Here is a 13571-nt window from a genome sequence, read left to right as displayed (position 1 = left end):
GAAGCCCCTGAGTTGTTTTGCTAGTAGATAAAATGCAAAATAACTTTGATAACCTCTGTGAATTTTAAACCTTTTTTGGAGACCTTGTACCTTATTCCCACTAAGAGATACTCTGTAGAATTTAGAAACTGGAAAGGCCCTTAGAGAGCATTTGGTCCAATAGCCTCATGTTACAGATGAGAAACTGAGGCATTGAAACATAGTCACTTTTCCACATACCTGACATTTTTTTCTCTTCTGACCCTGAACCTTTCCTTTTTAATACAAGAAATAAATTAAAAACCCAGTTCAAAATAATACCCCTTTGTAGGTTTTAACACAAGAATTGGGCTCTATGTATATATTGCCAGAGTTAAGGGTTGAATGTTAATCTTTTAAAAGCCAAACTTGTAATTATTATACTCCTGTTTAGGTTTACTTTTGGACATCAAGTCCATCATTACCAGCCAGTGAAGAAGGATTTCAGCCTATGCCCTCCATCACAATAAGACCACCAGATGACCAACATCTTCCTACTGCAAATACTTGCATTTCTCGACTTTACGTCCCACTCTATTCTTCTAAACAGATTCTCAAACAGAAATTGCTACTCGCCATTAAGACCAAGAATTTTGGTTTTGTGTAGAGTATAAAAAGTGTGTACTGCTGTGTAATATTACTAGCTTATTTTGTAGATTTTTTTCCATTTGTCTATAAAAGTTTATGAAAGTTAATGCTGTCACACCCTGTGGTGGTACCTTAAAGAGATTAAATGTAAACATTCCTTGCTGAGTTTGTAGCTTAAAGGCCTGAGGAGCACTAGCAACATTTCCCTGTAATGGTTTGCTAGTCAACAACTTCTGGGTCTAACCCCAGCCAAAGATGACAGCAGAACAACATAACTTACACTGTGATTTATCTTTTTGCTGAGGGAAGAAATGTAAAATGTGCTGAAAATTCACTGCTGCCTTTGTGGAAAGTGTTTCAGCAAAGGTTCTTGTATAGAGGGAATAGGGAATTTCAAAATAAAAAATTAAGTATGTTCTGTGTTTTAACTTTTTTTATGGTGTTTAATTTGTGGTTGGCTGCAATTGTGTATCATGTATATGGAACTTGTAAAAAAAAAAAAGTTCTGAACATTCAGATCTTAGAGATGAAATCACTTTTACCTATAAAAACCACTTTTATTGCGGTTTGACTGCATTGAGCTCTAGGATATTAAATGATATCACTAATATTTTGCATGTAATTTGTTCATTTGAGTGAGGGCACTTTTTTGTACATACGATGGGGGCCAATGCACAATACTTTATCACAGTCAACTTTTTTCCTTTGTATCCCTATTTCAATGAGCAGTCAGTCAGGTGTACTGCACTTCATTTCTAACTAGACATTTGTACTAAGGCATTTCAGTTATGTAAACTCAGCCTGGGCACTTTCTGATAACTGTAAAATGTTTTATAAGATCATGATTATTGAAGATAAATTTTGGAAAATTTTAAATGTTCGTGAGCAGCTTAACTACTTTTGTATCTAGCCTTTTTTAAGTATCTTGTTACATTTACTTTTTTAAATAAAGAAATAACAGAAGAAATGTCAAGTAATACTGAAGAAACAGTTATTTATGTAGTTGTACATTTTTAAACTAAGGGCAATATACCAACACGGTTATGTGCATAAAAATTTTGATTTAAAGAACTGAATATACACATGGACTATAAGAAACAGAAGAAAATCAGTCCACATTTTACAGTTAGCAGAGAATCCTGAATGGCACTGGCCAGGCCACTTTTTCTTTTTACAAATGGGGGAAGTAAAGTGAGCCTTACTTGGCATAGGAAGTTACTTCACTTATATTTGATAACTAAGTGAGAGGTTCTTTTTGATGACCTATTAATTGTGTAGCTTAAGACCATTATCTCTGAATTCTTGTGGTTTTAGTAGCTTTATTCAATGGCATAATAAGGAACACTGTTTTCTTCACCATGTCTTCAGTAAAGTGACTTAAACCAGTCACTTTACATATTGAAAATGAGGAGAGAAATTCTCTGGAGTCTTTCCTACCTTTCAGTTCCTTTATAGGACTCCTGGCCTTTGGGATGTATTTCACGTTCAAAGGCACTATGCTTTATTTTATATATATATATATATATATATATATATATATATAAGTTATATATATATAACTTCCTTCAGAAGACTGAACCATGTGATATTTTCAGCCCTGCTGACACAATAAATATTAAAAACTAAAGTGACAGTAGTGAAATTCATTGTATTACTTAAAACATACACAACATAAGATGTATGAGATGTGTAAATTAACCAAAGGTTACCTTACAAAATGAGACATTGGTTTTTATGTCTTATTGCTATTTCTGAATAAATGAAATAGTAATTAGAGTAAGAGCTGATTTTCATCGATGTGTCTGAAAGAGATAAAAACTCCTGATGCACATGATGGAACAGATAAAATATTAAATGAAAACAAACTAGATTAGGACATTTGAAACCCTAAGTATGAATTTATTTTTAATAGTTATTGAAAGAATGAAAGTATTTAAAATAATGCACAATGTCTTAAAGTCTTCCTAAATCAAAATTTTGGTTAAAATGCTTTTAGAAATATTAAAAGCAGAGGGTTTTGTTTTTGTTTTTGTCTTTTTTTTTAAGTAAAGCATAAAATGGTTCTAAATGTAAAATAAAGTCATGTAAAATAAAGTTCTCTTTTGGTCTTGTTTAGTGATTAAATCTAATGGACTTGAAAACAAATTTAGGAATAGAAGACCAAGAATGAACTTTACTGAAGGCTTTCAAAGTTTTGCTACTTTTCTTTCTTTCCCCTGAATTATCTGAATATCAAGACAACCCAGCATAAATGGCTTCCTGGGGCATACTTGAGAGGATTTTTCAATAGCATAATTTCCCTATTTAATACTTGCCCCTGAAGATACGATTTCTCTCCTAAAGATATTATTTTTGTGTGTTTAGAGTAGTCAGCAATATCTAGGTCTAAACTCAAGCTGAGATCTCCCCTTGAGGCAGTTGTTCTTAGGCTTCTGAATGTGTGATTCTCTTGTGCTGGTTAATAGAGATTCCTAAGCTTTGCTCATCCTCTCAATCACATTCTGATTCAGTAGCTCATAGGTAGAGAACAGAAATCTTTATTCTTAACAGCATCCCAGGTGATTCTGAAACACTGCCCAAAGAGCATTCCTTTTTTTCATGAATATAAAGCCCCCTGTTGGTAAACGCCCCAGACCAAACCTTTCCTTCTTAAAACCTATGGTAAGGTAATTCTGTTCATCATCTACTCCTGGATTAGGTTCTTCCTCCTGTGCCTGGGTAGTGATTGAAAATACTTTCAATGCTTACATTAACCTAAGTAGGTAGGTATGAACATAGAGATTAATTCTTCTCTAAACATCATTTGATTAATGTAGAAATGTATTTTAAATGTGACGTGTTTACTCATTTCAAAATACCTTGGATTAAATATAAGCAAAGAATCTTATGTTACCTCATGAGATTCAAAAAAAATTACTGGATTGTTATCACTGCAAACATGAAGTTTCTCTTAATTTTATTGAGTATTTACTATGTGCTAGGCAGTTTGTCAAGTGCTTTACTGTATTTCATTTTATTCTATGAGATAGGCACTATTACCATCCTCACAGATAGGAAACTCGGCACTATTACCATCCTCACAGATAGGAAACTCGACACAGATTAAAAATTTTGCTCAAGGTTACACAGCTGGTAAGTGCTGAAGTGAGATGTCTCCAGGCATTCTGGAGCTTGCATTCCTGAACACTGGGCTACACTCTTCTGTGGAAGATACGATTATAATTGAGTTGGTCATTAAAGGTCCTGAGCACCCAATTCCAGTATGTAGGTGTGTGTGTATGGAGGGAGGTTCCCCCATACCACCAAGCAATGCACAGTTCAACTCAATTCTGACACTATCTACCTGGAGATAGCATCAGATTCCACAGGTAAAGGGCTCAGTCCCACAAGACCCGCCCTCCACTTAAGAAGCCAATTGCAAGCCCAAGTTGTTACCTATACTTCTGACTGGCTATATAAATCAGAGGTTCCCATGACTCTCCTTGGGTTTGATTAATTTGCTGAAGTGGCTCACAGAACTCGAACATTTTACTTATTAGGTCACTGGTTTATTATAAAACGATGTAATTCAGGAACAGCCAGATAGAAGATAAACACTGGGCAAAGCATGGGGAAAGGGTGTGGAGCTTCCATGTCCTCTCCCCACATCTCCACGTATTCACCAACCCGGAAGCTCTCTGAATCCTGCCTATCTGGGTTTTTATGGAGGCCTCATTTCACAGGTATGATTGATTAAATCATTGACCACTGGTGATTGATTAAACCTCCAGTCCCTCTCCCTGCATAGAGGTCGGGAGTGGGACTGAAAGTTCCAACCCAGTCAAGGTTGGTTCCCCTGACAACCAGCCCCCATCCTTATGAGTGGTCCAAAAGTCATCTCATTAACAAAAGCAACATTGTTCTCATCAGAAAATTCTGAGGGATTGGGGAGCTCTGCACCAGAAACGGATAAAGACCAAATATGTATTGCTTATTATAAATCACAGTATCACAGTCATAGAATAGTGAAATACTCCAATGAGAGTCTGGCTGATTATGAAAATGCAGAGTGATTCATATGGTTTTTGCTAAAGATTTCTAAGAAAAACATTTTTGTCTTTTAGTAACTTCCCCTGAGGATAATAAGAACTCTGAAGATCTGGGTATTTTCTAAAATCAACCATGGTACCTACTTTTAAGTCTTAAAAAATGAAAAGTACCACACATAATGAAAAACTAATTTCTTGTTTGCAAGTTTTCTCTTGAGTTGTAACGAGCTGCTTGCTCTAAAATAGTAAATGTCTTTCATGGGTAAAATAATTTTCTGAATCTTTTTCAGAATGTATTTATGATTATCTCTAGTTGCTGAACTGGATTCTTTCAATCAATAGTTTGTATTTTGGCCCGGTACGAGTACCCACGCCCCCAGCCGTGACAGCTGCCTTCAGCGTCCTGTCCTCGCCTGCGCAGCACCCTTGGCCCAGGGAGATGGCGGAAGAGTAAGACGCAGAGATCACCTTCCTCCCCACAGATACATCAGAAATACATCTACACGTGGAACAACTCCTACAGAACACCTACTGAACGCTGGCAGAAGACCTCAGACCTCCCAAAACGCAAGAAACTCCCCACGTACCTGGGTAGGGCAAAAGAAAAAAGAATAAACAGGGACAAAAGAATAGGGACGGGACCTGCACCAGTGGGAGGGAGCTGTGAAGGCGGAAAGGTTTCCACACACTAGAAGCCCCTTCGCGGGTAGAGACTGCAGGTGGCGGAGGGGGTAAGCTTCGGAGCCACGGAGGAGAGCGCAGCAACAGGGGTGCAGAGGGCAAAGTGGAGAGATTCCCGCACAGAGGATCGGTGCTGACCAGCACTCACCAGCCCGAGAGGCTTGTCTGCTCACCTGCCGGGACGGGCGGGGGCTGGGAGCTGAGGCTCGGCTTCGGTCAGATCTCAGATCGCAGGGAGAGGACTGGCGGCGTGAACACAGCCTGAAGGGGTTAGTGCACCACGACTAGCCGGGAGGGAGTCTGGGAAAAAGTCTGGACCTGCCGAAGAGGCAAGAGACTGTTTCTTCCCTCTGTGTTTCCTGGTGCGCAAGGAGAAGGGATTAACAGCGCTGCTTAAAGGAGCTCCAGAGACGGGCACAAGCTGGGGCTATGAGTGCGGACCCCAGAGACGGGCATGGGACGCTAAGGCTGCTGTTGCCGCCACCAAGAAGCCTGTGTGCCAGCACAGGTCACTATCCACACCGCCTCTCCTGGGAGTCTGTGCAGCCCGCCACTATCAGGGTCCCGGGATCCAGGGACAACTTCCCCGGGAGAACACACGGCGTGCCTCAGGCTGGTGCAACGTCCCGCTGGCCTCTGCCGGCCTCTGCCGCCGCAGGCTCGCCCCGCATCCGTACCCCTCCCTCCCCCGGGCCTGAGTGAGCCAGAGCCCCCGAATCAGCGGCTCCTTTAACCCCGTCCTGTCTGAGCGAAGAACTGACGCCCTCCTGCGACCTACACACAGAGGCGGGGCCAAATCCAAAGCTGAGCCCCGGGAGCTGTGAGAACAAAGAAGACAAAGGGAAATTTCTCCCAGCAGCATCAGGAGCAGCGGATTAAATCTCCACAATCAACTTGATGTACACTGCATTGGTGGAATACATGAATACACAACGAATCATCCCAAATTGAGGAGGTGGACTTTGAGAGCAAGATTTATTTACTTATTTTTACTTAAAATTTTTTTTTCGGGGCTTCCCTGGTGGCGCAGTGGTTGAGAATCTGCCTGCTAATGCAGGGGACATGGGTTCGAGCCCTGGGCTGGGAGGATCCCACATGCCGCGGAGCAACTAGACCCGTGAGCCACAACTACTGAGCCTGCGCGTCTGGAGCCTGTGCTCCGCAACAAGAGAGGCCGCGATAGTGAGAGGCCCGCGCACCACGATGAAGAGTGGCCCCCACTTGCCACAACTAGAGAAAGCCCTCGCACAGAAACGAAGACCCAACACAGCAAAAATAAATAAAAATAAATTAATAAACTCCTACCCCCAACATCTTAAAAAAAAAAAAAAAAGAGTGAGGTTAAGGATTCAGGAGCAAAAAGGAACAAGGAGTGGAATGAATGAGAGGACGGTTCAGAACACTCCTTTAAAAAAATTTTTTTTTCTTAATAATTATTTTTATTTTAATAACTTTATTTTATTTTATTTTTTTTATTTTTTTTTATTTTTTTTTTTTTTGCGTTACATGGGCCTCTCACTGTTGTGGCCTCTCCCGCTGCAGAGCACAGGCTCCAGACGCACAGGCTCAACAGCCATGGCTCACGGGCCCAGCTGCTCCGTGGCATGTGGGATCTTCCCAGACCGGGGCACGAACCCGTGTCCCCTGCATCGGCAGGCGGACTCTCAACCACTGCGCCACCAGGGAAGCCCACTTTATTTTATTTTATCTTACTTTATTTTATCCTCTTTCTTTCTTTCTTTCAACTTTTTCTCCCTTTTATTCTGAGCCATGGAGATGAAAGGCTTTTGGTGCTGCAGCCAGGAGTCAGTGCTGTGCCTCTGAGGTGGGAGAGCCAACTTCAAGACACTGGTCCACAAGAGACCTCCCAGCTCCACATAATATCAAACGGCAAAAATCTCCCAGATATCTCCATCTCAACACAAGCACCCAGATTCACTCAACGACCAGCAAGCTACAGTGCTGGACACCGTATGCCAAACAACTAGCAAGACAGGAACACAACCCCACCCATTAGCAGAGACGCTTCCTAAAACCATAATAAGGCCAAGACACCCCAAAACACAACACCAGACGTGGACCTGCCCACCAGAAAGACAAGATCCAGCCTCATCCACCAGAACACAGGCACTAGTCCCCTCCACCAGGAAGCCTACACAACCCACTGAACCAACTTTAGCCACTGGGGACAGACACCAAAAACAACGGGAACTATGAACCTGCATCCTGCAAAAAGGAGACCCCAAACACAGTAAGATAAGCAAAATGAGAAGTCAGAAAAACACACAGCAGATGAAGGAGCAAGATAAAAACCCACCAGACCTAACAACTGAAGAGGAAATAGGCAGTCTACCTGTAAAAGAACTCAGAATAATGATAGTAAAGATGATCCAAAATCTTGGAAATAGAATAGAGAAAATGCAGGAAACATTTAGCAAGGAACTAGAAGAACTAAAGAGGAAACAAGCAAGGATGAACAACACAATAAATGAAATTAAAAATACTCTAGAAGGGATCAATAGTGGAATAACTGAGGCAGAAGAACGGATAAGTGACCTGGAAGATAAAACAGTGGAAATAACTACTGCAGAGCAGAATAAAGAAAAAAGAATGAAAAGAACTGAGGACAGTCTCAGAGACCTCTGGGACAACATTAAAGGCACCAACATTCAAATTAGAGGGGTCCCAGAAGAAGAAGAAAAAAAGAAAGGGACTGAGAAAATTTTTGAAGAGATTATAGTTGAAAACGTCCTTAATATGGGAAAGGAAACAGTTAATCAAGTCCAGGTTCCACAGAGAGTACCATACAGGATAAATCCAAGGAAACACGCCAAGACACATTAATTAAACTGTCAAAAATTAAATACAAAGAACACATATTAAAAGCAGCAAGGGAAAAACAACAAATAACACAAAAGGGAATCCATATAAGGTTAACAGCTGATCTTTCAGCAGAAACTCTTCAAGCCAGAAGGGAGTGGCAGGACATATTTAAAGTGATGAAGGAGAAAAACCTACAACCAAGACTACTCGACCCAGCAGGATCTCATTCAGATTTTTTGTTGTTGTTTGTTTTGTTTGTTTTTTTTTCGGTACGCAGGCCTCTCACTGTTGTGGCCTCTCCCGTTGTGGAGCACAGGATCCGGACGCACAGGCTCAGCGGCCATGGCTCACAGGCCCAGCCGCCCCGCAGCATGTGGGATCTTCCCGGACGGGGGCACGAACCCGTGTCCCCTGCATCGGCAGGCGGACTCTCAACCACTGCGCCACCAGGGAAGCCCTCTCGTTCAGATTTGATGGAGAAATTAAAACCTTTATAGACAAACAAAAGCTAAGAAAAGTCAGCACCACCAAACCAGCTTTACAACAAATGCTAAAGGAACTTCTTTAGGCAAGAAACACAAGAGAAGGAAAAGACCTACAATAACAAACGCAAAACAATTAAGAAAATGGGAATAGGAACATACATATCGATAATTACCTTAAATGTAAATGGATTAAATGCTCCCACCAAAAGACACAGACTGGCTGAATGGATACAAAAGAAGACCCAGAGCTTCCCTGGTAGCACAGTGGTTGGGAGTCCGTCTGCCGATGCAGGGGACATGGGTTCGTGCCCTGGTCGATCCCACATGCCGTGGAGCGGCTAGGCCTGTGAGCCATGGCCACTAAGCCTGCACGTCCGGAGCCTGTGCTCCACAACAGGAGAGGCCACAACAGTGAGAGGCCCGCGTACCACAAAAAGAAAAAAAAAAAATAAGACCCATATATATGCTGTCTACAAGAGACCCACTTCAGACCTAGAGACACATACAGACTGAAAGTGAGGGGATGGAAAAAGATATTCCATGCAAATGGAAATCAAAAGAAAGCTGGAGTAGCAATTCTCATATCAGACAAAATAGACTTTAAAATAAAGACTATTAGAAGAGACAAAGAGGGACACTACATACTGATCAAGGGATTGATCCAAGAAGAAGATCTAACAATTGTAAATATTTATGCACCCAACATAGCAGCACCTCAATACATAAGGCAAATACTAACAGCCATAAAAGGGGAAATCAAAAGTAACACATTCATAGTAGGGGACTTTAACACCCCACTTTCACCAATGGACAGATCATCCAAAATGAAAATAAATAAGGAAACACAAGCTTTAAATGATACATTAAACAAGGTGGACTTAACTGATATTTATAGGACATTCCATCCAAAAACAACAGAATACACTTTCTTCTCAAGTGTTCATGGAACATTCTCCAGAATAGATCATATCTTGGGTCACAAATCAAGCCTTGGTAAATTTAAGAAAATTGAAATTGTATCAAGTATCTTTTCTGACCACAATGCTATGAGACTAGATATCAATTACAGGAAAAGATCTGTAAAAAATACAAACACATGGAGGCTAAACAATACACTACTTAATAACAAAGTGATCACTGAAGAAATCAAAGAGGAAATAAAAAACTACCTAGAAACAAATGACAATGGAGACACGATGACCCAAAACCTATGGATGCAGCAAAAGCAGTTCTAAGAGGGAAGTTTATAGCAATACAATCCTACCTTAAGAAACAGGAAACATCTCGAATAAACAACCTAACCTTGCACCTAAAGCAATTACAGAAAGAAGAACAAAAAAACCCCAAAATTAGCAGAAGGAAAGAAATCATAAAGATCAGATCAGAAATAAATGAAAAAGAAATGAAGGAAACGATAGCAAAGATCAATAAAACTAAAAGCTGGTCCTTTGGGAAATAAACAAAATTGATAAACCATTAGCCAGACTCATCGAGAAAAAAGGTAGAAGACTCAAATCAATAGAATTAGAAATGAAAAAGGAAAAGTAACAACTGACACTGCAGAAATATAAAGGATCATGAGAGATTACTACAAGCAACTCTATGCCAACAAAATGGACAACCTGGAAGAAATGGACAAATTCTTAGAAATGCATAACCTGCCAAGACTGAAGCAGTAAGAAATAGAAAATATGAACAGACCAATCACAAGCACTGAAATTGAAACTGTGATTAAAAATCTTCCAACAAACAAAAAAGCCCAGGACCAGATGGCTTCACAGGAGAATTCTATCAAACATTTAGAGAAGAGCTAACACCTATCCTTCTCAAACTCTTCCAAAATATAGCAGAGGGAGGAACACTCCCAAACTCATTCTACGAGGCCACCATCACTCTGATACCAAAACCAGACAAGGATATCACAAAGAAAGAAAACTATAGGCCACTATCACTGATGAACATAGATGCAAAAATCCTCAACAAAATACGAGCAAACTAGAAGCCAACAGCACATTAAAAGGATCCTACACCATGATCAAGTGGGGTTCATTCCAGGAATGCAAGGATTCTTCAATATACGCAAATCAATCATTGTGATACACCATATTAACAAATTGAAGGAGAAAAACCATATGATCATCTCAATAGATGCAGAAAAAGCTTTCAACAAAATTCAACACCCATTTATGATAAAAACCCTCCACAAAGTAGGCATAGAGGGAACTTTCCTCAACATAATAAAGGCCATATATGACAAACCCACAGCCAACATTGTCCTCAATGGTGAAAAACTGAAACCATTTCCACTAAGATCAGAAACAAGACAAGGTTGTCCACTCTCACCACTCTTATTCAATATAGTTTTGGAAGTTTCAGCCATACCAATCAGAGAAGAAAAGGAAATAAAAGAAATTGAAATCAGAAAAGAAGAAGTAAAGCTGTCACTGTTTGCAGATGACATGATACTATACAGAGAGAATCCTAAAGATGCTACCAGAAAACTACTAGAGCTAATCAATGAATTTGGTAAAGTAGCAGGATGCAAAATTAATGCACAGAAATCTCTGGCATTTCTATACATTAATGATGAAAAATCTGAAAGTGAAATCAAGAAAACACTCCCATTTACCATTGCAACAAAAAGAATAAAATATCTAGGAATAAACCTACCTAAGGAGACAAAAGACCTGTATGCAGAAAATTATAAGACACTGATGAAAGAAATTAAAGATGATACAAATAGATGGAGAGCTATACCATGTTCTTGGATTGGAAGAATCAACACTGTGAAAATGACTCTACTACCCAAAGCAATCTACAAATTCAATGCAATGCCTATCAAACTACCACTGGCATTTTTCACAGAACTAGAACGAAAAATTTCACAATTTGTATCTTAACACAAAAGACTCGGAAGAGCCAAAGCAATCTTGAGAATGAAAAACGGAGTTGGAGGAATCAGGCTCCCCAACTTCAAACTATACCACTAGGCTACAGTAATCAAGACAGTATGGTACTGGCACAAAAACAGAAATATAGATCAATGGAACAGGATAGAAAGCCCAGAGATAAACCCATGCACATATTGTCACCTCATCTTTGATAAAGTAGGCAGGAATATACAGTGCAAAAAGGACAGCCTCTTCAATAAGTGGTGCTGGGAAAACTGGACAGGTACATGTAAAAGTATGAGATTAGAACACTCCCTAACACCATACACAAAAATAAGCTCAACATGGATTAAAGACCTAAATGTAAGGCCAGAAACTATCAAACTCTTCAGGAAAACATAGGCAGAACACTCCATGACATAAATCACAGCTAGATCCTTTTTGACCCACCTCCTAGAGAAATGGAAATAAAAACAAAAATAAACAAATGGGACCTAATGAAACTTCAAAGCTTTTGCACAGCAAAGGAAACCATAAACAAGACCAAAAGACAACCCTCACAATGGGAGAAAATATTTGCAAATGAAGCAACTGACAAAGGATTAATCTCCAAAATTTACAAGAAGCACATGCAGCTCAATAACAAAAAAATCAAACACCCCAATCCAAAAATGGGCAGAAGACCTAAATAGACATTTCTCCAAAGAAGATATACAGATTGCCAACAAACACATGAAAGAATGCTCAACATCATTAATCATTAGAGAAATGCAAGTGAAAACTACAATGAGATATCATCTCACACCGGTCAGAATGGCCATCATCAAAAAATCTACAAACAATAAATGCTGGAGAGGGTGTGGAGAAAAGGGAACCCTCTTGCACTGTCGGTGCGAATGTGAATTGATACAGCCACTATGGAGAACAGTATGGAGGTTCCTTAAAAAACTAAAAATAGAACTACCATATGAACCAGCAATCCCACTACTGGGCATATACCCTGAGAAAACCATAATTCAAAAAGAGTCATGTACCACAATGTTCATTGTAGCTCTATTTACAATAGCCAGGAGATGGAAGCAACCTAAGTGTCCATCATCAGATGAATGGATAAAGAAGATGTGGCACATATATACAATGGAATATTACTCAGCCATAAAGAGAAATGAAATTGAGTTATTTGTAGTGAGGTGGATGGACCTAGAGTCTGTCATATAGAGTGAAGTAAGTCAGCAAGAAAAAGACAAATACTGTATGCTAACACATATATATGGAATCTAGGGGAAAAAAATGTCATGAGGAACCTAGGGGTAAGACGGGAATAAAGACACAGACCTACTAGAGAATAGACTTGAGGATATGGGGAGGGGGAAGGGTAAGCTGTGACAATGTGAGAGAGTGGCATGGACATATATACACTACCAAACATAGAATAGATATCTAGTGGGAAGCAGCCGCATAGCACAGGGAGATCAGCTCGGTGCTTTGTGACCACCTAGAAGGGTGGGATAGGGAGGGTGGGATGGAGGGAGACGCAAGAGGGAAGAGATATGGGAACATATGTATATGTATAACTGATTCATTCTGTTGTAACGTGGAAACTAACATACCATTGTAAAGCAATTATACTTCAATAAAGATGTAAAAAGAAAAAAAAAAAAGAAAAGAGTTTGAGGGGCTTCCCTAGTGGCACAGTGGTTGAGAATCTGCCTGCCAGTGCAGGGGACATGGGTTTGATCCCTGGTCTGGGACGATCCCACATGCCGCGGAGCAACTAAGGCCGTGCACCACAACTACTGAGCCTGTGCTCTAGAGCCCATGAGCCACAACTACTGAGCCTGAGTGCTGCAAGTACTGAAGCCCGTGCACCTAGAGCCCATGCTCCACAACGAGAAGCCACCACAGCAAGAAGCTGTACACCGCAACTAGAGAAAGCCCATGTGCAGCAATGAAGACCCAACACAGCCAAAAAAAAAAAAAAAAAAAAGTTTGAGGGGCTTCCCTGGTGGCACAGTGGTTGAGAGTCTGCCTGCCGATGCAGGGTACATGGGTTTGTG

At 40.3% G+C, this 13571-nt stretch overlaps 1 protein-coding gene across 7 annotated transcripts in view; it reads left to right on the top strand.

Moving 5' to 3' along the window:
- The window catches only part of UBR5 (ubiquitin protein ligase E3 component n-recognin 5), a 139284-nt gene extending 138263 nt beyond the window's left edge, over window positions 1-1021 (top strand). For all 7 annotated transcript variants that reach the window (XM_081258173.1, XM_081258172.1, XM_081258169.1 and 4 more), the window contains exon 59: window positions 413-1021. In XM_081258173.1, coding sequence (XP_081114299.1) covers window positions 413-625 — 213 coding nt within the window. In that variant the 3' untranslated portion in view covers window positions 626-1021. The remainder of the gene's footprint in view (window positions 1-412) is intronic.
- The last annotated feature ends 12550 nt before the right edge of the window (window positions 1022-13571 follow it).

This window comes from Mesoplodon bidens, assembly GCF_964165515.1.
Source record: "Mesoplodon bidens genome assembly, chromosome: 16".
Lineage (NCBI taxonomy): Eukaryota > Metazoa > Chordata > Mammalia > Artiodactyla > Ziphiidae > Mesoplodon > Mesoplodon bidens.
Note: the sequence above shows the minus strand (reverse complement) of the source record. Positions and strands in the feature narration are given on the sequence as shown.